The sequence below is a fragment of the Nycticebus coucang genome, chromosome 9 (genome assembly GCF_027406575.1).
Source record: "Nycticebus coucang isolate mNycCou1 chromosome 9, mNycCou1.pri, whole genome shotgun sequence".
In the NCBI taxonomy this organism is placed as follows: Eukaryota; Metazoa; Chordata; class Mammalia; order Primates; family Lorisidae; genus Nycticebus; species Nycticebus coucang.
In genome coordinates this window covers 81,031,266-81,058,110 of record NC_069788.1, presented here as the reverse complement: position 1 = coordinate 81,058,110, position 26,845 = coordinate 81,031,266, and the positions used below count along the sequence as shown (strand labels likewise).

The window sequence follows — 26,845 nt, the reverse complement described above, 5'->3', positions numbered from 1 at the left end:
CTGGGCTAAAGCGATCCTCCTGCCTTAGCCTCTGAGCCTCCCAAGTAGCTAAGACTACAGATGCATGCCATTGCACCTGGCTAATTTTTCTATTTTTAGTAGAGACAGTGTCTCTTGTTCACGCTGGTCTCGAACTCTTGAGGCCTCAAGCAGTCCTCCTGCCTCAGCCTCCCAAAGTGCTAGGATACAGGTGAGAGCCACCAATCCTGACCTAAAACCTTTTTTTTCTTAAATTTCAGATTATAGGGGTACATATTTTGGTTATGTAATTTTGCTTTTGTACATCGTAAGTCAAAATTCTAAGTGTGCCCTTCACCCAGAATGTGTGCGTTTTAACATCTAGCTGTGAATTAACTTAACCCCTCCTTCTCCCTTCCCACCTACTTGATTCTGGTTGAGTTTTGCTTCCATATGTGTGCATAAGTGTTCATTGACTAGTTCCAATTTGGTATTGAGTACACGTGGTGTTTGTTTTTCCATTCTTGCAATACTTCACTTAGAAAAATGATCTTCAGTTCCTTTGAGGTTATTACAAAAGATACTAGATCACCATTTTTTTATGGCTGAGTAGTGCTCTATCGATGGGCAGTTGGGTTCTTTCCATGTCTTTGAAATTGTGAATGTGGGGCTACAAACATTCAATGGGAATGTCTTTTGGATAAAATGACTTTTTTTCCTTTAGGTTAATACCTAGTAGTGGAATTGCTGGATCAAATGGTAGGTCTACTCAGTTCTTTGAGGTATCTCCATACCACTTTCCGTAGAGGTTGTACTAGTTTGTAGTACCACCAACAGTGTGTACACTGCATCCACACCAGCACTTACTCTTTGGGGACTTTTTGGTAAGAGCTGTTCTCACTAGAGTTAGATGACATCTCGTTGTGGTTTTTTTATTTTATTTCATTTTTTTAATTGTTGGGGATTCATTGAGGGTACAAGAAACCAGTTCACACTGATGTGGTTTTGATTTTTATTTCCCTGATAATTAGAGATGTTGAACATTTTTTCATGTGTTTCTTGCCCATTAGACTGTCTTCACTTGAAGTTTCTATTCATCTCTTTTACCTACCTTTTTTTCTTAAGTTCTGCACCATAGGATTTTGCCCCACTTTTTATTTTTTTTTATTGTTGGGGATTCATTGAGGGTACAAGAAACCAGGTTACACTGATTGCATTTGTTAGGTAAAGTCCCTCTTACAATCGTGTCTTGCCTCCAAAAGGTATGGCACACCAAGACCCTACCCCCCTCCCTCCTTCCCTCTCTCTGCTCTTCCTTACCCCCACACCTCCCTCCTCCTTTCTCTCTGCTCTCCCCTTCCCCCACCCCCACCCCCACCCCCACCGTGTCATTAATTGTCATTAATTGTCCCCATATCAAAATTGAGTACATAGGATTCATGCTTCTCTATTCTTGTGATGCTTTACTAAGAAGAATGTGTTCCACTTCCATCCAGGTTAATAGAAAGGCTGTAAAGTCTCCTTTTTTTTTTTTAATCACTGTATTTAGTATTCCAGGGTGTACCTATACCACAGCTTGTTAATCCATTCCTGGGTTGGTGGGCATTTAAGCTGTTTCCACATTTTGGCAATTGTAAATTGAGCTGCATAAACAGTCTAGTACAAGTGTCCTTATGATAAAAGGATTTCTTTCCTTCTGGGTAGATGCCCAGTAATGGGATTGCAGGATCAAATGGGAGGTCTAGCTTGAGTGCTTTGAGGTTTCTCCATACTTCCTTCCAAAAAGGTTGTATTAGTTTGCAGTCCCACCAGCAGTGTAAAAGTGTTCCCTTCTCTCCACATCCACGCCAGCATCTGCAGTTTTGAGATTTTGTGATGTGGGCCATTCTCGCTGGGGTTAGATAGTATCTCAGGGTGGTTTTGATTTGCATTTCTCTAATAATTAGGGATGGTGGGCATTTTTTTGTATGTTTGTTAGCCATTCGTCTGTCTTCTTTAGAGAAGGTTCTATTCATGTCTCTTGCCCTTTGATATATGGGATTGTTGGCTTTTTTTTTTTTTGCAGTTTCTGGCCCGGGCTGGGTTTGAACCCACCACCTCCGGCATATGGGGCCGGCACCCTACCCCTTTGAGCCACAGGTGTGGCCCTATTGTTGGCTTTTTTCATGTGGATTAATTTGAGTTCTGTATAGATCCTAATTATCAAGCTCTTGTCTGATTCAAAACACGCAAATATCCTTTCCTATTGTGTAGGTTGTGTATTTGCTTTGGTTGTTGTCTCCTTAGCTGTACAGAAGCTTTTCAGTTTAATTAAGTCTCATTTGTTTATTTTTGTTGTTGCAATTGCCACGGCAGTCTTTTTTTTTTTTTTTTTTCTTTTGCAGTTTTTGGCCGGGGCTGGGTTTGAACCCGCCACCTCTGGCATATGGGGCCAGCACCCTACCCCTTTGAGCCACAGGCACCGCCCAGCATTCTTCTTCATGAAGTCTTTCCCCAAGTCATTATCTTCCAGTATTTTTCCTATGCTTTTTTTGAGGATTTTTATTGTTTCATGCCTTAGATTTAAGTCCTTTAGCCATCTTAAATCAATTTTTTTTTTTTGAGTCTCACTTACTAACCCTCGGTAGAGTGCTGTGGCATCACAGTTCACAGCAATCTCCAAATCCTTGGGCTTAGGCGATTCTCCTGCCCCAGCCTCCCAAGCAGCTGGGACTACAGGCACCTGCCACGATGCCTGGCCATTTCTTTTTTTGCAGTTTGGCCAGGGCAGGGTTTGAACCCACCATCCTCGGCACATGGGCCCTGCGCCCCACTCACTGAGCTACAGGCGCCACCTTTCTTGAATCAATTTTTGTGAGTGGAGAAAGGTGTGGGTCCAGTTTCAGTCTTTTACATGTGGGTATCCAGTTCTCCCAGCACCGTTTATTGAATAAGGAGTCTTTCCCCCAAGTTATGTTCTTGTTTGGTTTATCAAAGATTAGATGGTTGTAAGATGTTAGTTTCATTTCCTAAGAACTGCCTTAACTATACGGGTATTTTTTTGGTTCCATACAAAATGCAGAATAATTTTTTCCAAGTCTTGAAAGTATGATATTGGTATTTTAATGGGATGGCATTGAATCGGTGGATTGCTTTGGAAAGCATAGACATTTTAACAATGTTGATTCTTCCCAGCCATGAGCATGGTATGTTCTTCCGTTTGTTAATATCCTCTGCTATTTCCTTTCTTAGGATTTCATAATTTTCTTCATAGAGGTCCTTCACCTCCTTTGTTAGGTATATTCCTAGGTATTTCATTTTCTTTGAAGCTATGGTAAAGGGAGTTGTGTCCTTAATTAGCCTCTCATCTTGACTGTCATTGCCATGCACAAAGGCTTTTGACTTGTGGACATTGATTTTATATCCTGAGACATTACTCTGTTTTTTGATGACTTCCAGGAGTCTTGTGGTTGAGTCTTTGGGGTTCTCTAAGTATAAGATCATATCGTCAGCAAAGAGGGAGAGTTTGACCTCCTCTGCTCCCATTTGGATGCCCTTTATTTCCTTGTCTTGCCTAATTGTATTGGCTAGAACTTCCAGCACTATGTTGAATAGTAAAGGTGACAGAGGACAACCTTGTCTGGTTCCAGTTCTAAGAGGAAAAGCTGGGGCGGCGCCTGTGGCTCAGTCGGTAGGGCGCCCGCCCCATATACCGAGGGTGGCTGGTTCAAACCCGGCCCCGGCTGAACTGCAACCAAAAAAAAAAATAGCCTGGTGTTGTGGCGGGCGCCTGTAGTCCCAGCTACTCGAGAGGCTGAGGCAAGAGAATCGCTTAAGCCCAGGAGTTGGAGGTTGCTGTGAACTGTGTGATGCCACGGCACTCTACCAAGGGCCATAAAGTGAGACTCTGTCTCTACAGAAAAAAAAAAAAAAAGGAAAAGCTTTCAGTTTTACTCCATTCAGTAAAATATTAACTGTGGGTTTGTCATAGATAGCTTCAGTCAGTTTAAGAAATGTGCCACATATGCCTATACTCTTCAGTGTTCTAATTAGAAAAAGATACTGGATTTTATCGAATGCTTTTTCATCTATTGAGAGGATCATATGGTTTTTGTTTTTGCTTCTGTTAATAAAGGGGGATAACGTTTATGGACTTGCGTATATTAAACCAGGCTTGCATCCTTGGGATGAAACCTACTTGATCATGATGTATCACTTTTTTGATGATAAGCTGTAATCTATTGGCTAGGATTTTTTTTTTATTAAATCATAGCTATGTACATTAATGCAGTCATGGAGTACAATATACTGGTTTACACTTTTAAATATTTTCATCAAACTGGTTAACATAGCCTTCATGGCATTTTCTTAGTTATTGTGTTAAGACATTTACATTTTACATTTAGTAAGTTTCACATGTACCCTTGTAAGATGCACCATAGATGCATTTCCTTTTTAGTTGGGTCTTTTCCTGGTTTTGGTATCAGGGTGATGTTTGCTTTGTAGAACGTGTTGGGGAAGATTCCTTCCTCCTCAATTTTTTGGAATAATTTCTGCAGTACAGGAATAACCTCTTCCTTGAAGGTTTGATAGAATTCTGGTGTGAAGGGCAGTGCCTATGGCTCAAAGGAGTAGGATGCTGGCGCCATATGCTGGAGGTGGTGGGTTCAAACCCAGCCCCTGCCAAAAACCACAAAAAAAAAAAAAAATAGAATTCTGGTGTGAAGCCATCCGAACCAGGACATTTTTTTGTTGGAAGATTTTTTATTGTTTCTTTAATCTCAGTGCTTGAAATTGGTCTGTTCAGGAGCTCTATTTAATCCTGGCTAAGTCTAGGAAGAGGGTGTGATTCCAAATATTGATTCATTTCTTTCACATTGTCAAATTTCTGAGCATAGAGTTTCTGGTAGTATTCAGAGATGATCTCTTGTATCTCTGTGGCATCAGTTATTTCCCCTTTATCATTTCTGATTGGGATTACTAGAGATTTTACTTTTCTCTTTCTAGTTAGTCTTGCCAAAGGTTTATCTATTTTATTAATTTTTTCAAAAAACCAACTCCTTATTTCATTAATTTTCTCAATCTTTTGTTTTCAGTTTCATTGATGTCTGATTTAATTTTGGATATTTCTTTTCTTCTGCTGGATGTAGGCTTAGATTGTTCTTCTTTTTCTTTTTTTTTTTTTTCAAGACAGGGTCTCACTTATTAACCCTCGGTAGAGTGCCACGGCGTCACAGCTCACAGCAACCTCCAAATCCTTGGGCTTAGGCGATTCTCTTGCCTCAGCCTCCCGAGTAGCTGGGACTACAGGTGCCCACCACAACACCCAGCTATTTTTTTGTTGCAATTTGGCCAGAGTTGGGTTTGAACCTGCCACCCTCGGTATATGGGGCCAGTGCCTCACCCACTGAGCCACAGGCACCACCCTGTTCTTCTTTTTCTAATTCCATAAGATGGCTTGTGAGTTTGTTGATGCGCTCTCTTTCTGTTTTTCAAATGTAGGCATCTGAAATGATAAATTTTCCTCTCAGAACTGCTTTTGCAGTATCCCACAGGTTTTGGTAGCGTGTGTCTTCATTGTTGTTATGCTCAAGGGAGTTAATGATTTCCTCTTTTATTTCTTCCTGCACCCAACTGTCATTCAACAGAAGGTTGTTTAATTTCCATGCCTTTGTGTGGGGTTGAACGTCTTTGTTGGAATTGAGTTCTGCCTTTATTACCTTGTGGTCTGAGAAGATACAAGGTAAAATTTCAATTCTTTTTATTCTGTTGAGGTTTGTTTTGTGGCCTAGGATATGATCAATTTTGGAGAATGTTCCATGGGGCAATGAGAAGAATGTATATTCTTTATCTTTGGGATGGAGTGTTCTATATGCGTCTATCAAGCACAGTTGTTCTAGGGTCTCATTTAAGTCCCTTATATCTTTGTTTAATTTGTGTTTAGAGGATCTGTCTAGCTCTGCGAGAGGAGTGTGTTAAAGTCCCCTGTTATTATGGTATTATCAGATATCATATTGCTCAGACTGAGTAAGGTCTGTTTCAAGAATCTGGGAGCATTTAAGTTGGGTGCGTAAATATTTAGAATTGAAACGTCTTCTTGTTGTATTTTTCCTTTGACCAATATGAAGTGACTGTCTTTGTCTTTTTTGACTTTAGTTGCTTTAAATCCACATATATCTGAAAATAAGATTGCAACCCCTGAAAAATTGTCTTCCAACCCTTAACTCGGAGTTTTAATTTGTCTTTTGAAGCTAGGTATGTTTCCTGCAGATAGCAAATGGATGGCTTGTGTTTTTTAACCCAGTCAGCCAATCTATGCCCCTTCAATGGGGAATTCAAGCCATTAACATTTATTGAGATAATTGATAAGTGTGGTAGTGTTCTATTTATCTTATTTTGTGAGAGTCCATTTCTTAGTTTTATCTTTTGCATCAGTGTGGAAGTTTGGGTCTGTCCTTTAATTACTGAGTTCTTACTTTGGTGTTGATCTATTGTGATGGTCAGTGTGTAGAACAGGTTGAAGTATTTCTTGTAGAACTGGTCTTGTGGCGAATTTCCTCAATGTTTGTATATCAGTAAATGATTTGATTTCTCTGCCAATTTTAAAGCTTAGCTTAGCAGGATGTAGAATTCTGGGCTGGAAATTGTTCTGTTTAAGTAGATTTAAGGTAGATGACCATTGTCTTCTGGCTTGAAAAGTTTCATTAGAGAAGTCTGCAGTGACCCTGATGGATTTTCCCCTGTAAGTCAACTGGTGCTTACTCCTGGCAGCCTGCAGAATCTTTTCTTTCGTCTTGACTTTGGACAGGTTCATCACAATGTGTCTTGGAGAAGCTCTGCTAGAGTGGAGGCCACCTGGGATCTGAAAGGAGTGTGTCAGAGTCTTTGGTGACATTTGGGAAATTTTCATTTATTATATTCTCTAGTATGGCTTCCATTCCCCTGGGACATTCTTTTTCCCCTTCTGGGATACCTATAACTCTTACGTTTGAATGCTTCATAAAGTCTCATAATTCTGTCAGTGAACTTTCTGCTTTCTCTCTCTTCTTTTCTGCCTCTTTAACTGACTTATCTCAAGAGCTTTGTCCTCTACCTCTGAGATTCTTTCTTCTTTATGATCTAATATGTTAATACTTTCTATTGCATCTTTAAGTTCCCTAATTGCTTCAGTTCCTTCAGCTCTGCTATATTCTTTCTATTTTCTTCATATTGTTCATCTCTTATTTGGTTCTGTTTTTGGATTTCCTTTTGGTTATTTTCCACTTTCTCAGCAGTTTCCTTCATTGTTTCCATCATTTCCTTCATTGTTTTCATCATCTGTATTCTAAATTCCCTTTCTGTCATTTCTAACATTTCTTTATAGGTGGGATCCTCTGCAGTAGCTACCTTATGGTCCCTTGGTGGGGTTGCTCTGGACTTGTTTTTCTTGTTGCCAGGATTTTTCTGCAGATTCTTCCTCATGAGTTTTCTTTTACTGTTTTCTTTTTTGTAGAGACAGAGTCTCACTGTACCTCCCTCAGGTAGAGTGCTGTGGCGTCACACAGCTCACAGCAACCTCAAACTCTTGGGCTTATGTGATTCTCTTGCCTCAGCCTCCCGAGCAGCTGGGACTACAGGCGCCCGCCACAACGCCCGGCTACTTTTTTTGTTGCAGTTTGGCCGGGGCTGGGCTCAAACCCACCACTGTCGGCATGTGGGGCCGGCGCCCTACTCACTGAGCCACAGGTGCCGCCTCTTTTACTGTTTTCTTGCCCTAATTTTCCTTTCACTTCCTCTTGCTCTTCAAATTACTGTGCCTCTGGACTAGGGTTTCAATGAGTCCAGTTCTCCACTGCTTTTGTCCTCCTCATGGGGTGCAGAAGTCTCTTGCTGAGTCCCCTGTGTCCCCAAAAGGATGTTTCTGGGCAGATCACACCAGTCAGAGATGCCTAGAGTCTCCTCTCCCCAGTCTCCCCATGCCCAGTTGCAAGGATGCTGTTACTTGGCCACCATCTTGCTCAGTTTCATGGTTAGTATCTTCTGATTGCAAAGAACAGGGCTGCTTAAGAAAAAGAGTGTTTAGGTGGCGCCTGTGGCTCAAAGGAATAGGACGCCAGCCCCATATGCTAGAGGCGGCAGGTTCAAACCCAGCCCTGGACAAAAACTGCAAAAAAATAAATAAATAGATAAATAGTATTTATTCTATTTGATCTCTAAAAGCCAAGAGAAAATGCCTCCTAAGGCTCTTCGCTACAACCTGATCTCTGCCCCACTTTTTTTTTTTTTTTTTTTTTTGAGACAGAGTCTCACTTTGTCACCCTCTGTAGAGTGCTGTAGCATCATGGCTCATAGTAACCTCAAACTCTTGGGCTTAAGCAATCCTCTTGTCACAGCCTCCCAAGTAGCTAGGACTACAACACCCTGCTGTTTTTAGAGATAGGGTCTCGCTCTGGCTATGGCTGGTCAAGACGATCTACAAACCTCAGCCTCCTAGCGAACTACAGTTACAGGTGTGAGCCAACATGCCAAGCCCATTTTGCCCACTTTGCCCACTTTTTAATGGTGTTGTTTGATTTTTTTCTAACACCTGGCTATTTTTTGCTGCAGTTGTCATTGTTGTTTAGCTGGCCCAGGCCAAGTTCAAACCCACCACCCTCAGTGTTTGCTGCTGGCACCAGAACCACTGTGCTACAGGCATCAGATTTTTGTTGTTGTTAATTTGAGTTCCTTGTAGATCCTGGTTCTCAGCTCTTTATTAGATATATAGCATGCAAATAATTTCTCCCATTTGTAGGTTGTATGTTTATTGATTGTGTCTTTGGCTGTGCAGTAACTTCTTAATATGATCAGGTCCTATTTATTTATAATTGCTTTGGGGGTCTTCTTCATAAATTCTTTCCCTGGCCAATTATTTATAAGGAGTTTTTCCAGCATTTCCTTCTATATTTCTTATAGTTTCATGCCTTGGGTTTAAGTCTTTTATCCATCATAAATTAATTTTTGTGAGCGGTAAGAGGTGCGGATTCTATTTCAGTCTTTTACTTGTGGCTATCCTGTTTTCCCAGCACCATTTATTAAATAAGAATTCTTTTCCCCAGCATATGTTTTTATCTGCTTTGTAAAAAGTCAGTTGGGAATACAAGGATGGTTTCATCTTTGGGTTATCTTTTCTAATCCATAGGTCTATGTCTCTGTTCTTGCGCTAGTACCATGATGTTTTGGTTCCTATAAACTTGTATAACTTGAAGTCTGGTGAAGTGATGCCTCATGCCTTATTCTTATTACCTAAGGTTACATTGGTTATTTGGAGTCTTTCCTGATTTTATACAAAACACCAGACCAGATGGTACCGCACATGAATTTTAGCACACCTGCAAAGAAAAGCTTGTATCTGTACTGCAGGAAGTATTCCATAACATTGAGAAGGAAGGAATCCTCCCTTTAAAGTCAATATTACCTTGGTAGTAAAGCCAGGAAAGGATGCAACTAAAAAAGAAAACTACAGACCAATATCCCTTATGAATATAGATACAAAATTTTTCTTTTCTTTTCTTTTTTTTTTGACAGAGCCTCAAGCTGTTGCCCTGGGTAGAGTGCCATGGCATCACAGCTCACAGCAACCTCCAACTCCTGGGCTCAAGCGATTCTCTTGCCTCTGCCTCCCAAGTAGCTGGGACTACAGGCGCCTACCACAACGCCCGACTTTTTTTTTGGTTGCAGCCATCATTGTTGTTTGGTGGGCCCAGGCTGGATTTGAACCTGCCAGCTCAGGTGTATGTGGCTGGCGCCTTAGCCGCTTGAGCCACAGGCGCCGAGCCTAGATGCAAAATTTTTCAATAAAATCTTAGCAAACTGAATTCAGCTGCACATCAAAAAAATCACAAACAGGTGGGCTGTACCCCAGAAATGCAAGGATGGTTCAACATATACAAATCTATAAATGTAATTCACAACATAATTGTGAACAAAATAGATGTAAAACAAAGACCTTTAAATAGATGCAGAAAAAGTATTTGACAAAATTCAGCACCATCTTTTTTTTAGAATCTTAATCTATTGCCAGAGGTAGAGTTCTGTGGCATCATAGCTTACAACAACCTCAAACTTTTGGGTTCAAGAGATCCTCTTTCCTCATCCTCCCCTGTAGCTGGGACTACAGATACCTGCCACAATGCCTGACTGTTTTTAGAGATGCGGTCTTATTCTTGCTCAGGCAGGTCTCAAAATCCTGAGCTCAAGCAGTCCACCCACCTGTGCCTGCTAGAATGTTAGGATTACAGAAGTGAGCCACCACACCTGGCCTCAGCACCCTTTTATAAGAACACTTAAAAAGCCGGGCATAGTGGCTCATGCCTGTAATCTCAGCACTGTGGGAGGCTGAGGCAGAAGGATTGCTTGAGCTCAGGAATTTGAGGCTTGTCTGAGTGAGAATGAGACCCTGACTCATGAAAAAAAACAGAAAAACCCAGCTGGGCACCGTGGACAAGCGCCTGTAATTCCAGCGGCTTTGGGGGCTGAGGCAGCAGGATGCCCACAGCCTGAGTCTGAGGTTGCAGCGAGCTCCGACGCCGTTGCATTCTGCTCAGGGCATAGGGTAGTACTCTATCTCAACAACAACAACAACAAAAAAAAACACTTAAAAATATTAGTAGATTTAGAACATACCTCAAAATTATAAACGTTATATATGTTAAACTCATAGCCAACATCATATTGAACACAGAAACATTAAAAGCATTCCTGCTTAGAACTGGAAGCAGACAAGGTTGCCCATTTTCACCACTTAATAGTACTGGAAGTCCTAGCCAGAGCAATCAGGCAAAAGAAGGAAATGAAGGGTATTCAAATGTGGGAGGAGGTGGTCAAACTATCACTCTTTGCTGATGATACGATCTTGTAGATAGAAAACCCCTGGCTCAGCACCTGTAGCTCAGCAGCTAGGGCGCCAGCCACATACACCGGAGCTGGCAGATTCAAACCCAGCCCAGGCCTGCCAAACAACAATGACAACTACAACCAAAAAATAGCCCAGCGTTGTTGTGGGCACCTGTAGTCCCAGCTACTTGGGAGGCTGAGGCAAGAGAATCGCTGAAGCCCAAGAGTTTGAGGTTGCTATGAGCTGTGATGCCATGGCACTCTACCAAGGGCAACATAGTGAGACTCTGTCTCAAAAAAAAAGAAAACCCCAAAGATTCAACCAAAACACTCCTGGAAAATCATAAATGAATTTAGCAAAGTCTCAGGTTACAAAATCACTGTACACAAAACAGCTTTCATATATGCCAACAACAGTCAAGCTGTGAATCAAAGATGTGATACCTTTCACAACAATGACAAAGAAAATAAAATATCGGGCGGCGCCTGTGGCTCAGTGAGCAGGGCGCTGGCCCCATATGCCGAGGGTGGCGGGTTCAAACCCAGCCCCGGCCAAACTGCAACAAAAAAATAGCTGGGTGTTATGGCAGGCACCTGTAGTCCCAGATGCTCGGGAGGCTGAGGCAAGAGAATCGCATAAGCCCAAGAGTTAGAGGTTGCTGTGAGCCGCGTGATGCCACAGCACTCTACCGAGGGCAGTAAAGTGAGACTCTGTCTCCAGAAAAAAAAAAAAAAGAAGAAAAGAAAATATCTAGGAATATATTTAATGAAGGAGGTAAAAGACCTCTATAGGGAGAACTATGAAACACTGAGGAGAGAAAAGAGGATGTACATAGATGGAAAGACATGATGCTCATGGATCAGCAGAAACTACATTGTTAAAATGACTATACTACCCAGAGTGATTAACAGATTCAACACAATCCTCATTAAAATACCAATGCCATTGCTTTCAGATCTAAAAAAAAAATTTTTTTTAATGAGAGAAAAAGAAAACAAGGGCAGGTCAAAAAATTTCAGTGTGTTAGGCTGGGTTACACTGTAGTAGCAAGACCCAGACAGCAGTGACTTCACACAGTGGGCTATGCTCCGTGTAAGTCAGCTGCACTGTGTGGGTCCTCTGAGTGGTAGTTTCCTGATCCACCTCTGTGGCTCCACAGTCTTGGTCCCTGCAGCAGGGGAAGAGCTGGGAAGGCCCTGTGACAGCTCTGTGGTGCTTCAGTTTGGAAGTGACATATCACCGTGCTCACAGCCTATCATCAGAACTAGTCATGGGGCCCTACCTAACTCCAAGGGGATCTGAGAGCCAGGAAGTGTTTGCAGGGGGCCAAAGTCTCTGACCATCTCCATATGGCACAGACACATAGACTTTATGCATTTAGGCAGCCTGATTGAGACTTGAAGTAAGGTAAAAAACTGCCCTCAGTTAAACTTCCATCTTTGGCCTGTCTCTTCAACTTAGAGTAAGATGGTTTATGACCAAAGTGTATCTTTAAGTAGGCTTTTACATTCTAAAAAGAAGTCCACCTTGCAATATGAACTGCATTTTCAGTATTGGCAGTGTTGCTATTTACTGCTAACTGGAGATGCTAGCCAGAGTGTTTTTGTCACCGTGTGACTTTGTTAGCATGATCACCACTGCCTGGAGTTCCTCTTAGGGACAGTCAAAGATTCCAATGTGGGGCCAGGTGTGTTGGGTCAAGCCTTTAATTCTAGCACTCTGGAAGGACATGGTGGGTGGATTGCCTGAGCTCACAGGTTCAAGACCAGTCTGAGCCAGAGTGAGACCTCATCTCTAAAAATAGCCAGGCGTTGTGGTGGGCACCTGTAGTCCCTGTTACTTGGGAGGCTAACACAAGAGAATCACTTATCCCCATGAGTTTGAGGTTTCTGTGAAACCACAGCACTCTACCAAGTATGACAAAGTAAGACTCTCTCAAAAAAAAAAAAAAAAGAAAATCCAATGTGAAATAATTTTTATTTATTTTTAATTAATTATTAATTTTTTTGAGACAGCATTTCACTGGGTCTCTCTGGGTTGAGTGCCATGGGGTCATAGCTCATAGCAACCTCAAACTCTTGGACTCAAGAGATCCTCTTGCCTCGGTTTTTCTATTTTTTAATAGAGACAGGGTCTCAATCTTGCTCAGGCTGGTCTTGAACTCCTGAGCTCAAGCAGCCTGTTTAAGCAATTTTTCCTGGCTCAGCCTTCTGAGTAGCTGGCACTACAGGCAGCCACCATAATGCCGGGCTAATTTTTTTTTTTTCTATTTTTGGTAGAGACAGGGTCTTGTTCGTGCTCAGGCTGGTCTCCAACTCCTCAACTCAAGGGATCTGCTTACCTTGGCCTCCCAGAGTGCTAGGATTACAGATATGAGTCATCGAACCCGGCCCATAAAATAATTTTAAATTAGCATTTGTTTCAGCTGTTTCTGGAGTTTACTGCTGAAGGTATTTTATTTTGACTTGTATAGATCTTTTCATATGTAATATAAGAATTCCAGGAGTTCTTTTGTGTTATTTTAAGATTTATTTTCCAGCAGCATAGATCGTAGTTGCCCTCAATATACACTCCTTCTAGGGTGTCCCTGGTAAGACATTCTGTGCAAGATCAATGAAAGAGAAGAATACAATTCATTTTAGTTAATTAATTAAAAGAAATCATCATTTTTAGGAAATGCACAAAGGAATAATGATAATTTTTCGTGTAGTAGTACATTGGCAGGTTTAAGTTGATATCATAACCGAAGGCATGATGAGATTTCCACATGGCAGAATCATGCCTGCATGTTTTAGTACACTCACATGGGCTGCATCTGACATCAGCATCACCTGTGGGAAGGCAGTGCCTCTGGGTTCATGGCATGAGCGCACACCCAGCCTTGGGGCAGTGTCTTACCCAAACTCCATCCTCAGGCAGCACCACCAGCTAATGTAACTGTACACCTTTTTTTCTGTGCTTAAAAATCAAAATTAAGGGTGGCGCCTGTGGCTCAAGGAGTAGGGCGCCAGTCCCATATGCCAGAGGTGGTGGGTTCAAACCTAGCCCTGGCCAAAAACCAAAAATAAATAAATAAATAAAAAATCAAAATTAAAAATTTTTCATCAAAACACACTGTTAAATAATTGAAAAAGCGGGCGGCGCCTGTGGCTCGGTAAGGCGCCGGCCCCATATACCGAGGGTGGTGGGTTCAAACCCGGCCCCAGCTGAACTGCAACCAAAAAATAGTTGGGCGTTGTGGCTGGCGCCTGTAGCCCCAGCTACTTGGGAGGCTGAGGCAAGAGAATCACTTAAGCCCAGGAGTTGGAGGTTGCTGTGAGCTGTGAACTGCCCCTATAATGCCATGGCACTCTACTGAGGACCATAAAGTGAGACTCTGTCTCTACAAAAAAAATAAATAAATAAAAAATAATTGAAAAAGCAAGCTACAGACTACATTCACAGTACATGCATCTGACAAAAGACTAGCCATTTGATCTTGGGCAAATCTCTTCATGAGGTGTGAATGGCAGTGGCCTCATGTGTGAAGTGGGGTGATATCTGTTCATCATTATTGTGAAGTTTGAAATGAGGACATAAAGAACTTGCTGAGAACCTGTCCTCCAGCACTCCAGTAACGACTGTTGCTTTTTTTGCAAGATAGACTATTAGCAAGTGTAATCTCTTTTATTAAAAGGTGTACTTTGGCCTTGGTGTGTGTCACACTTTATGGGGGCAAGACATGATTGCAAGAGGGACTTTACCTAACAATTACAATCAGTGTAACCTGGCTTATTGTACCCTCAATGAATCCCCAACAATAAAAAAAAAAAAAAAGTGTACTTTGCATTTCCTTTCCTTTTATGATAATCTTAATTTTATGGGTGTTTTTCTTTTCTTTTCTTTTCTTTTTTTTTTTGAGACAGTTTCACTCTATTATCCTGAGTAGAATTTAGAATGTCCTGGTGTCATCGTAGCACAAAGCAACCTCAAACTGAAGTGATCCTCTTCCCTCAACCTCTCTGGTAGCTGACCCTATAGGTGCCTGCCGCAATACCCGACTAGTTTTTTCAATTTTTTTGTTTTGTTTTTGTTTTTGTTTAGCAGGCCAGGCAGCCAGGTTCAAACCCACCACCCCGGGGAACAGGGCCAGTGCTCTAACCATTGTTTTTGGGGGGTTTTTTGTTTGTTTGTTTTTTTTGGAGAAATAGGGTCTGGCACTCCTGAGCCCAGGTGAACCGGCTCCCACCCCTCACTCCTGCTTGGCTTCCCAGAGCACTAGGATTATAGGTGTGAACTGCCCCTCCTAGCCTTTCTTAATTCTAATTAAGATCAAGATTATCGATAAATATGAATTCCCTCTTTCCAAATCTAGAATTTGCTAGTAATAGTCACCTGTCTAATGAAGCTGACATTGGTACCCACCTTGAGATATAAATCCCAGGGTACTTTGCTTATAGCCTAGAAGGAACGCCATGTGGTACCTGGCAGGTGGCAGGACAGCCAGAGGCCTTCAGCACTCTGGGAGGCCAAGGCAAGTGGATTGCTTGAGCTCAGGAGTTCGAGACCAGCCTCAGCAAGAGTGAGATACCATCTCCACTAAAAATAGAAAAACCAACCAGCTGTTAAGGCACCTGTTACCTACCTGTAGTCCCAGCTACTTGGGAGCCTGTGGCAAGAGGTTCACTGAAACCCAGGAGTTTGAAATTGCTGTGAGCTATGGTGATACCTTGGCATGCTACCCAGGATGACAGAGGAAAACTCTGTCTTAAAAGAAAAATTAAAAAAAGAATAAATCTCAGCCCAGCCAAGGAGCACATACCCAATGTGGATGGACTGAAACAGATGACTCAGCATCAGAGGTCAACTAAAAGTGCAGCCTCATCTCTCTCTTTGAAGGATAAAAATCAAAGTTCATAGATTAAAAGAAAACTTAGTCATTGTACAAATGTAATTATAGTATGTGTATTTTTTCTTTATTTGTCTACAGGAGCTATAAAACTGACAAGCTTGGCATGTGGAAATCAGCACATCTGGGCCTGTGATTCCAAGGGTGGAGTTTATTTCCGGGTAGGAACCCAGCCTTTAAATCCCAGTCTGATGCTTCCTGCCTGGATAATGATTGAGCCACCTGTGCAGGTAAGCAAATGGTAACTAGTGGAAACTTGCTCCTCAGTGAGATAGAAGCTGTTAAAATACTGTTACGGGTGAAAAGGACCACAACTGCCTCTACAGGCCACCCAGTGAATGGAGGGAGGAACATGTCCCCAGGGCCAGCACACTCTCCATCTTTGTCATCTTTAACATGGAATTTACACTTGATCTTAGCCAAAAGGCCGAGAAGCGATTAGCATGGAATTTGATATTTGTGAAGTTTAGAGTTGGACGGATTATTAAATATTATCTGAGCCGACACTTAAGTTATCCCCTTTCAAACTAAAAATATTTTGTTTCTGACGTTTTACAAAATGAACACCTCTTTTTTTTTTTTTTTTTTTTTTTAAGTCCATGCCCAAAACTACAAAGAAGAAAGTAAAGGTCACTTAAAATCTAGTCACAGAAATGCTCTCTCCACTACTCAGGAGGCTGAGGCAAGAGAAACGCTTAAGCCCAGGAGTTGGAGGTTGCTGTGAGCTTTGTGATGCCATGGCACTCTACTGAGGGCCATAAAGTGAGACTCTGTCTCTACAAAAAAAAAAGAAATGCTCTCTCCAGCATTTTTGAAGTGCCATCTCTGGTTTGTTGAAGAAATTCTATTTCCTATCCACCCATCCCTGCCTGACTTCTGCCATATTTCAGTTGACAGTGTATTCTAACGTTCGGTGTTTTTGTTCTCTTGACTGTTTCACCACCCAAATCACAAGTTGATGTTTGATTTTAGCACACTATTTAGTTATCCCTAAAGTTTTAGTAGGTTTGGTTCCTGTACTAAGTATATTTCTGTTAAAATTTATAATTAGGGCCTGTGATTTAGTGAGTTATTTTTTCAGACCCCTGGTGGTCCCCAGCTTGTGACTTTGTTGGAAAAGATATGAAGTTGCCCTGTGTGGAGGTAGGTGTGGGGAGAGTGGTTAGTTCTTGAACAGAGGGCCCTTAAGTAAAGTCAGAAATAAATGTCAAGCAAACTAAGGTAAAATCTTCAGTGTACACATTTGTGAAAATTATGTGTGATTTAGATTAGTCTTTGGTTTTATTGTAGACATTCCATGTAATTATGGCTTTAGTTGGAAAAATAAAGCTTGACAAATAAGGATTTATAAAAAGAAAAAAGTAAAGTCAGAAAAGAAATCAAGAGTTTCGGTAAATGCCTTTGTTTGTGACCATCTGCTTTCTAGGCATTGCGAGCCCACAGGAATAAGGTGGCTGAGATGTAGGACAAAGTGCAGGGCTGGTTACAAAGACATCAGTGCTGCCCATCAGACTGGGCAGTGCGCTGAGACACTCTGACTGAGATTAGGAGTTTGGTCCTGAGTTCTGTGGCAGTTCCATAGATGTTAGTGGTTATGGCTATAGAAAGGCTTTGTGTCCTGGTGGGGTGGCTCTTCCTCCTTTCAGGGCTGTGGGGACAGTAAGATCTGTGACAGCACTTTGTGAACTATAAAGTACTCTGCATAAGAGCTGGATGAGGTGGCTCATGCCTGTAATACTTGCACTCTGGAAGGCTGAAGCAGGTGGATTTCTTCAAGACTAGTCTAAGCCAAAGTGAGACCTCGTCTCTAACAGCGGGGCATTGTGGCGGGTGCCTGTAGTCCCAGCTACTCCGGAGGCTGAGGCAAGAGAATCGCCTACACCCAGGAGTTGGAGGTTGCTGTGAGCTGTGTGATGTCACAGCACTCTACTGAGGGAGATAAAAAAAAAAAAAGAGATGCATCGCAGGTGTAGTCCCACCTATTACCCTCCCTCCACCTATCCTCCCCCCTCCCTTCCCTCTCTCTCCCCATTCCCCATATTCTTAGGTTATAACTGGATTATAGCTTTCATATGAAAGCCAAAAATTAGTTTCATAGTAGGGCTGAGTACATTGGATACTTTTTCTTCCATTCTTGAGATACTTTCCTAAGAAGAATATGTTCCAGCTCCATCCATGTAAACATGAAAGAGGTAAAGTCTCCATCTTTCTTTAAGGCTGCGTAATATTCCATGGTGTACATATACCACAGTTTATTAATCCATTCATGGATTGATGGGCACTTGGGCTTTTTCCATGACTTAGCAATTCTGAATTGGGCTGCAATAAACATTCTGGTGCAAATATCTTTGTTGTAATGTGATTTTTGGTCTTCTGGGTATATATCTAGTAGAGGAATTATAGGATTGAATGGCAGGTGTATTTTTAGATCTCTAAGTGTTCTCCAAACATCTTTCCAGAAGGAACGTATTAATTTGCATTCCCACCAGCAGCGCAGAAGTGTTCCCTTGTAGAATATAATTGTCTTAACACAATAACTAAGAAAATGCCAGGAAGGCTATGTTAACCAGTGTGATGAAAATGTGTCAAACTGTTTATAAAACCAATGTATGGTGCCCCATGATCGCATTAATGTACACAACTATGATTTAATATTAATAAAAAAGAGAGAGAGAATTGCTTGAGTCCTAGAGTTCAAGGTTGCTATGAGTTGTGACGCCATGGCACTCTTACCAAGGGTGACAAAGTGAGACTCTGTCTGTAAAAAATAAATGAAGGGAGGAGGGAGGGAAGGAAGGAAGGAAAGACTCTGCAAACATGAGGTTATACATAATGAATTATGATACATGTTCTGTTTTCCTCTGCACATATTGGCATGTTAATAGTGGCACACTGGGAGCAGTCCACCCTGCATGGAGAATATTTATCACTGACATTGTTCAGCATAGCCAGTATCCACTGATAATGAAAAGTAAGCTAATTTACAGTCAGTTTCATTATTGTTCTTATACTCTATTGATGCCTGCAGCCAGGTGGACTCTTTTTGTACATCACTGGTCAACATATTCCTTTTTTCTTCTAACAACTTTGTATTATTTCTTTGAAGAGTTATAATCCATACACCATAAAATGTACTCTTTTACAATACATAACTCAGTGGTTCTTAGTACATTCCCAAAGTTGTGCAATAATCACCATTATCCAATTTCAGAGCATTTTTATCACTCCCTGTAAAACCCCTTACCCATTATCAGTCCCTTTTCTCGAACAATCCTCAACGCCTCAACCCATGGCAACCACTGATCTTTCTATTTCTATAGCTTTTTCTATCTGGGACATTTTATGTAAGTTGTACCATATAATATGTGGCCCTTTTTTCACTTACTATCATGTTTTCAGAAACCACCAATGTTGTAGCTTGTATTAGTTCATTATTCCTTTTTATGATTGAATAACATGCTATCTTGTAGATAGACCACATTTATTTTTCTGTTTGTCAATTGGTAAAAATCTGAATTATTTCTACTTCTTGGCTACTATGAACAATGCTGCAGTGAACATTTGTGTACAAGTCTTTGTGAAGAAATATGGATTTGGTTCTATTGGATGTATACCTATAAGTGGAATTACAGTCATATGTTGATTGTATATATAACTGACTTATTTAGGAGACAAGGTCTTACTCTGTTGTATGGGATAGAGTGCAGTGATGTCATAATAGCTCACTGCAACCTCACTCTCCTAGGCTCAAGTGATCCTCCTGCCTAAGCCTCCCAAGTAGCTGGGATTGCAGGTACCTGCCACAACATGTGGCTAATTTTTCTATTTTTAGTAGTGACAGGGTCTCCCTCTTGCTTGAGCTGGTCTTGAACTCATTAGCTCATGTGATCTTCCCACCTCAGTCTCCCAAAGTGCTAGGATTGCAGGTATGAGCCACAACACCCAGCTGTTTTGTCCATTTTTTTTTTATTCTAGTCATCCTGGTAGGTATAATGTGGTACCTCATTGTGGTTTTGATTTGCATTGACCTAATGTGTTCATTTCTTCTGTATTGGCTAGGCACATTGGCTAATCCCCTTACTAGCACTTTGGGAGGCCAAAGCAGGAGGATCACTTGAGGCCAGAAATTTGAGACCAGCCTAAGCAACATAGCAAGGCCCCATCTCTACAAAAAATTCAAAAATTAACTGGGCATGGTGGCCTGGGCCTGTAGTCTTAGCTATTTGAAAGGCAGAGTCAAAAGGATCATAGGAGTTTGAAGTTGTGATGAACTATGATTGATGACTCACTCTAGCAACAGAGCAAGACCTTTCTCAAAAAACAAAAAACTATGTATTCACATCCTTTGATTCTTTTTATTTTTATTTCTTTTTTTTTTTTTTTTTTTTGAGATAGAGTCTTACTCTGTTGCCCTGGGTAGAGTACCGTGGCATCATAGCTCACAGCGACCTCAAATTCCTGGCTCAAGTGATCCTCTTGCCTCAGCCTCCCAAGTAACTGGGACTTCAGGTGCACACCATTTATTTATTTATTCATTCATTCATTCATTCATTCGAGACAGAGTCTCAAGCTGTCACCCTGGGTAGAGCGCCATGGCATCATCATAGCTCACAACAACCTCCAGCTCTTGGGCTCAAGCGATTCTCTTCAGTTTTTCTATTTTTAGTATAGATAAGGTCTCACTCTTGCTCAGGCTGGTCTTGAACTTGTGCACTCAAGCATCCACCCATCTCAGCCTCCCAGAGTGCTAGGATTATAGGAGTGAGCCACTGCACCTAGCCTGGTTTTTCTATTTAGTAGAGATGGAATCTTGGTCTTACTCAGGCTGGTCTTGAACTCCTGAGCTCAAGCAATCTGCCTGCCGTGGCCTCCCAGAGTGCTAGGATTACAGGTGTGAGCCACCTCACCTGGCCCATAGTATTTTCTTATTGTCTTTTTTATTTCCATAGGGTTGGTAGTAATGTCCTCTCTTTCGTTTCTGATTTTAATAATTTAAATCTTCTTTCTCTTTTTTAATTTATTTTTATTTTGGTGGTGTTGGCATGTTGGTGAGGCTGGTCTCAAACTCCTGGTCTCAAGCAGTCCTCCTTCCTCAGCCTCCCAAAGCTTTCTTTTTGCCTTAACCAGTGTAATTGTTTGTTAATGTTGATCTTTTCAAAACACTTCCTTCTGATTTTGTTCATTTTTCTCTATTGTTTTTCTAATTTCTATTTCATCTAAACTCTAATCTCTATTATTACACATTGTTGTGCACAGAGCTTTGCTGATAGTGTTATCATTCTGATAGCTCCAAGCAGTGTTCTTTATAGTTAATGGTGCCTTCAGTAACATTGGGTTGTAAAGTTTGTAGGGCCCCCACATGGAAACAGGCCAGGGTCATTAAAGGGATGGTAAGTGCAAGAGCTAGGTTTGCAGTACTTGTTATGGCAAAGAACATTGTCAAATGGCTCACCTCATCCTTTCCCAGTGAGCCACAGGCCAGGATATAGGAGAGTGGGGCTGGCAGAGAGCAGCCAGGCTTGGACCTGGAGCTGCCTGTGCCTCTGCTTGCTGCACACCTACAGCCTCGGGCCACACAGGTACCTGCCAGTGGGGTTACACTGAGTACCATTGGAAACCACGATTCCCATTCCTGTCTCCATATAGATTCTAGAATAATCTCTAGGAAGCAAAGCTAGAATGAGGGAAGAAAGCTTTATTTAGCCTGCGTTATTGACTATGGTGATCAACAGCTTTGCCCAGGAAAATGGCCAAAATAGAACAAATTCACATGAAAAGACCTCAAAGCTGTGCTCTGAATAAAGTAGTGATTGCTCAATGGACTGTTAAACATTAATTATTTCCAGTAGTTCCGCTGAATGGAGCCACATTTTCTCATTTGGTTAACCTTTAGCGCACTACAGAAGAAATTTCTTTGCCCATCCATTCTGTAGATGCAAAATACTTTTCTTTTTTTTTTTTTTGTAGCGACAGAGTCTCACTTTACCACCCTCCGTGGAGTGCCATGGCGTCACACGGCTCACAGCAACCTCCAGCTCTTGGGCTTACATGATTCTCTTGCCTCAGCCTCCCGAGTAGCTGGGATTACAGGCGTCCACCACAACGCCTGGCTATTATTTTTGTTGCAGTTTGGCTGGGTCTGGGTTTGAACCCACCACCCTTGGTATATGGGGCTGGCACCCTACTCACTGAGCCACAGGTGCCGCCCCACAAAATACTTTTCAAATTGGTTCCTGTGGGAAGAATAAAATCAGGCTTTATATATGTACAGGCCTTTGTACTGGGCTTTTCCAAGCACTGCCTTGTCCTTAACCCTTTTTTATCTTGAGAAGTAGAAAAGTCAAGGAGAGTTCTCTTTCACTTATGAGGAAATGTTTTCCTCAGAGTAGTCCAGCAGCTTATCGAGCATCACACTAGTGTGACTGAGCCCAGACAAGGACCCAGGCCTGCCAACTCCCAGGCATTGTCCCTTGGGGCTCCCCATGGTCTGAGGAGGGCATCCTTCTCCCAGGCTGCTAGACTGCCTACTTAGTTTGCTGAGATCAGAAGTATGACCGGGCCAAGTGCAGTGGCTCATGCCTATAATATTAGCAGTCTGGGAGGCCTAGGTAGGAAGATCACTTGAGGCCAAGAGTTCAAGACCAGCTTAAGCAAGAGCAAGACCCTGTCTCTATTTATTTAAAAATAAATGATGTCAAAAAAATAAAAATAGACTCGGTGCCTGTAGCTCAGCAGCTAGGGTGCTGGCCACATACACCGGGGCTAACGGATTTGAACCCAGCCCAGGCCTGCCAAACAGCAATGACAACTACAACAAAAAAATAGCTAGGCATGGTGGCGGATGCCTGTAGTTCCAGCTACTCGGGAGGCTGAGGCAGGAGAATTGCTTAAGCCCAAGAGTTTGAGCTTGCTGTGAACTGTGACACCATAGCACTCTACCGAGGGCAACATAGTAAGACTCTGTCTCAAAATAAATAAATAAATAAAAAATAAGTGATGACAGGTTGTGCTGTGGGATATTTACTTTGTGCCAGGCTAAGTGCCTAAACACATCTTTCCCCCCAATAATAACCCAGAAAGTAGCTATTTCTATCTACGTTTGACAGATAGAAAACCCCAGCTTAGGGCAGCGCCTGTGGCTCAAAGGAGTAGGGCGCCAGCCCCATATGCTGGAGCCCAGCCCTGGCCAAAAAACTGAAAAAAAAAAAAGAAAACCCCATCTTAGAGGTTAAGAAAGTTGCCTGAGGGCTCATCGCTAGTAGGTCCTGGAGCTGGGACACAGACCTATGTGTGTGACTCTCTGACTTGGGCCCCTTTATGGCTCTGAGGCCCCAGGCCAGGGCCAGGATACTAATTGCCAGAACCACAGTGGAGCACAGTGCTGTGGTGATGTGTCACAGGATGGTGACCTTTACACATGTTAATTTCTTTAATTGCTGAGGGTCTGAAAAGAATGAGATGAGGAGTAAGTGGAAAGATGAAAATTCATTAATTTGGAGAGGCCAAGGTAGGTGGATTGCTTGAGCTCAGGAGTTTGAGACCCCCATCTCTAAAAAAAATAGCTTTACTGACCCTGGCCTGGTTCCACGTGGGAACCCATTTGGGGCATTGTGGCGGGCACCTGTAGTCCCAGGTACTCAGAAGGCTGAGGCAAGAGGATCACTTTAGCCCAAGGGTTTGAGGTTGCTGTGAGCTGTGATGCCATAGCACTTTGCCAATGGGAATAAAGTGAAATTCTGTCTCAAAAAAAAGAGAGAGAGAGAGAAGATCATTAATTTGCAAAGTCAGGAATTTACATATTTGTATCACAGTTGACCTCTTTTTTTTTTTTTGTTTCCTCCAAATTTGCTTTATGTAATTGGGTATATATAAATTAATAAACAGAAATTTAAGCAAGATACATGTAACAATTTAACAGAACCTGATAATCTAATTTCTTTCAAATTCACTGTGAAGTCTTTCCATCATGGAGTTCATAAGGAAATTAACCAACATACAGATACTACAGTTGAATGTCAAATCTTTACAAAGTACCATGACATACTAAATTCCTCTCTAATGCAATTATGATGAACTCTCACGATACTTAAATTTTGCCATGTAGAAAAGGGTTAGAGGCAAATATCCAACTCAGTATAAAATAATGAGAAGAAACACTTCTGATTTCTGTTAGGATGAGACTGCTTCTCCTTTTGCTAACGAATGATTTTTAGCTGTAATATTACTGAGCCGGACAAGTCACCTTTGAGTACATAAGGAAAAACAAACACATGCTAAATGGATAAAACATTACTACTACATCTTTACTAAATCATCGCTACCTCTAAACACTTCAGAAGCTTAGAGATTTAAAGTATTCTTACAGTAACTGCAAGGAAAAAAAAAGACAAAGGAGGAATTCCTTCTTTTTTGAGATCACAACTATGAAGTCATGTGGTTATACAAATTCTGCATTTGTGTGCAAAACATGAAACACATTTATCTTTATTCTCACTGTTTAGTCTTGTCAGTAAGCTAGAAGGACTTAATAGATACCTTTCCAAGAAACAGAGACTGAGATGTGTTTTCTATAACTTCACTAACCTTAGCACTACAGTAACGGGAGATGCAATATCCTTTTGCTATGGTCAAGACAAGAGGGAAGGAAGTCACAGGAAAGATAAAAAACCAAAATTGTTACAACTGAGAAGCAGTTGAAACTTCCTTAAGTTTCACCATGGTGCCACCTTCATTTTTTACATAAACATGGTGGCATAATTCAAGCTCGATAAATCAGAATTCTTAATATTTAAAATTTACCTTGACTTTCAATTATCACCATATTAACAACCAAAATTATTAAACACATACAGGAAAGGGTAATCTTTAAACTCCACTTTACTAGAATTTATTTCTTGACACATTAACTCATTTTTTATAGAAAAGGGATAGTGCATCTCAGTTTGCTTACAAGCTAGGAGATCACTTTGAATTCTGCATTTCCTAACTGCAAACGGAATATAGCACTTACACAGGTTATAAATAAACTGGTTTTCAAGCATAGAGCCAGCCCCAACAATAATAATACACTATTTAAAAAGACCTAAGGCAATGAATTCCATTTTCAGTGAAAAAAAAGAACTGTTCAAACAAGCTTAAAACTACCTTTTTTGTGCCAGTGTTATAAAATGTATCTTTTGCAATTTTTTTTTGGCCAGGGCTGAGCTTGAACCCGCCACCTCCAGCATATGGGGCCAGCAACCTACTCCTTTGAGCCACAAAATGTATCTTTTAATAAAACCTTGACCCAAGTGCCAGCAACTTCAGAAAAGAATTTGGGTAGAGGGAAGAAAAAAGTTATTTCATTTAGGAAAAATAACTACTATCTTTTCCTAATCTTCGACACACACACAATTTAAACATATACAGCGGCTGTAACACTTTACGCAATTCTTATGTACTGGAGCAATAACAAGATCTAAATACAATTATATTTTTAAACACTGGGTCAAGGCTTTACATAAAAATACCATCCTACTTTTCCCACTAAGTTTCTAAAATATCACATACTTTCCCCCAACATCTGCAGCCATCCAGGAATTTTTAGGAAACTTTTGTGCATGATCTTAATTCCTAATTCTTGGCTCTTTGGGCTCAATGACAAAAGATCAAAACCACCCAAAAATGATGGTTCACTTGAAGTCAGATGAGAGACCCTGGCTCAATTAGTCTCCTAGGATGAAAGCAGTGCTGCATCAACTGGCTCCGTGCAGGAGGGGCACGTGAAGGATCTCGTCAACCAGTCATCTATACAGTTCAGGTGATAGATGTGCATGCACGGCAGAAATCGAATTGGGTCCCCATAAACCAAGTCCATCATACAGATCACACACTCCCAGATCTTCTCTGATCCTTCTCTTCCAGGGTCATAAACTGCCTTAGGCAGATGCTGGATAAGGCCTATTCTTTGAGCTATCCTAATTTGTTCCTCTTCAGTCAGCTGGGTTGCTAGGCGAGTCTGACTAGGTGTTGGATGATAGACTGGAACTGGCACTGGTTCCTGTTTTGTATCTTTTCTATAAATGCAATGTGACCCTTTATGTTGGCTTCCTTCCATTTACCATAATGTATGAGATTCATTCACACTATATCATCTTTTAAACCTGATATGGTGTTGGCGGCTCCTGATCTGGCTCGGTCTCCTCGCCAAAGCTAGCGCAGTGGGACAGAGACTCATGAAGCAGGGAGATGTCATCCGAGGTGGGGGATTTGAGGCAGTTCCCCATCTTCTGGGACTGGAGTGTACAATCTGTGCACTATTCTGTCTGCTTCGACATCTTTTCTATTATGCAGGGCGGACATAAAGTTCATGGATGATTTAAAATATTTTAAATTTAAACCTATTTTATTTTTTGAGACAGCCTCAAGCTGTCCCCCTGAGTAGAGTAGAGTACTGTGACATCACAGCTCACAGCAACCTCCAACTCTTGGGCTCAAGCAATTCTCCTGCCTCAGCCTCCCAAGTAGTTGGGACTACAGGCGCCCGCCACAACGCCTGGCTATTTTTTTTTTGTTGTTGTTGTTGTCATTGTTGTTTGGCAGGCCCGGGCTGAATTCAAACCCGCCAGCTCTGGTGGATATGGCTGGTGCCTTAGCCGCTTGAGCTACAAGCGCCAAGCCAATTTAAACTACTTTAAATCACCCATGAACTTTATGTCCACCCTGTACTTCATTTCATTTGTTCTTCAGTTTCTTTGTCTGTATATAGGATGTATTTGCAGTTGAAACAGAAATGGAAGCAGGGAATGGATGCTAAGGGTACATGAAGTGAAGCAACCGAAATCTTTTAAAATTAGCAACAGCTTCTCTATTTTTATTTCTTGTGCTCTTCTCTGATGAAACCTCCCTCCTATAGTAGTATTGGGGTAAAGTTTTAACAATTTATTCAAAACAAATGACTCACAGACTTGTTAACATTTGGAAGGATTTGGAGAAAATATAGTCGTCCGTAGCATCTTAGGAGTTTGTAGTTTGCTGTTTCTGTCCGTTTTAGAGAAACCTCAAAACTAGCCCAGTTGCTAATGTAATGGTTCGTGTCCTGTGGGCCTATGTGCTTGAATAGTGGCAGTGAGAGACTAGCCTTTGGCACCCAGTCTAGCCTACCTTCTCTTTCAGGCTATCCTTCT

At 41.5% G+C, this 26,845-nt stretch overlaps 2 protein-coding genes across 2 annotated transcripts in view; one reads left to right on the top strand and one right to left on the bottom strand.

Moving 5' to 3' along the window:
* TECPR2 (tectonin beta-propeller repeat containing 2) overlaps positions 1–26,845 on the top strand; it is a 140,990-nt gene that overhangs the window by 85,184 nt on the left and 28,961 nt on the right. Inside the window, exon 17 of the mRNA XM_053601267.1 lies at positions 15,762–15,910. Coding sequence (XP_053457242.1) covers positions 15,762–15,910 — 149 coding nt within the window. The remainder of the gene's footprint in view (positions 1–15,761; positions 15,911–26,845) is intronic.
* LOC128593341 (RING finger protein 11-like) lies at positions 25,393–25,945 on the bottom strand. Its single transcript, XM_053601272.1, has 2 exons — positions 25,823–25,945; positions 25,393–25,719 (listed from the first exon to the last, which is right to left on the bottom strand). The coding sequence occupies exons 1-2, from the start codon at positions 25,943–25,945 to the stop codon at positions 25,393–25,395; spliced, it is 450 nt and encodes a 149-aa protein (XP_053457247.1).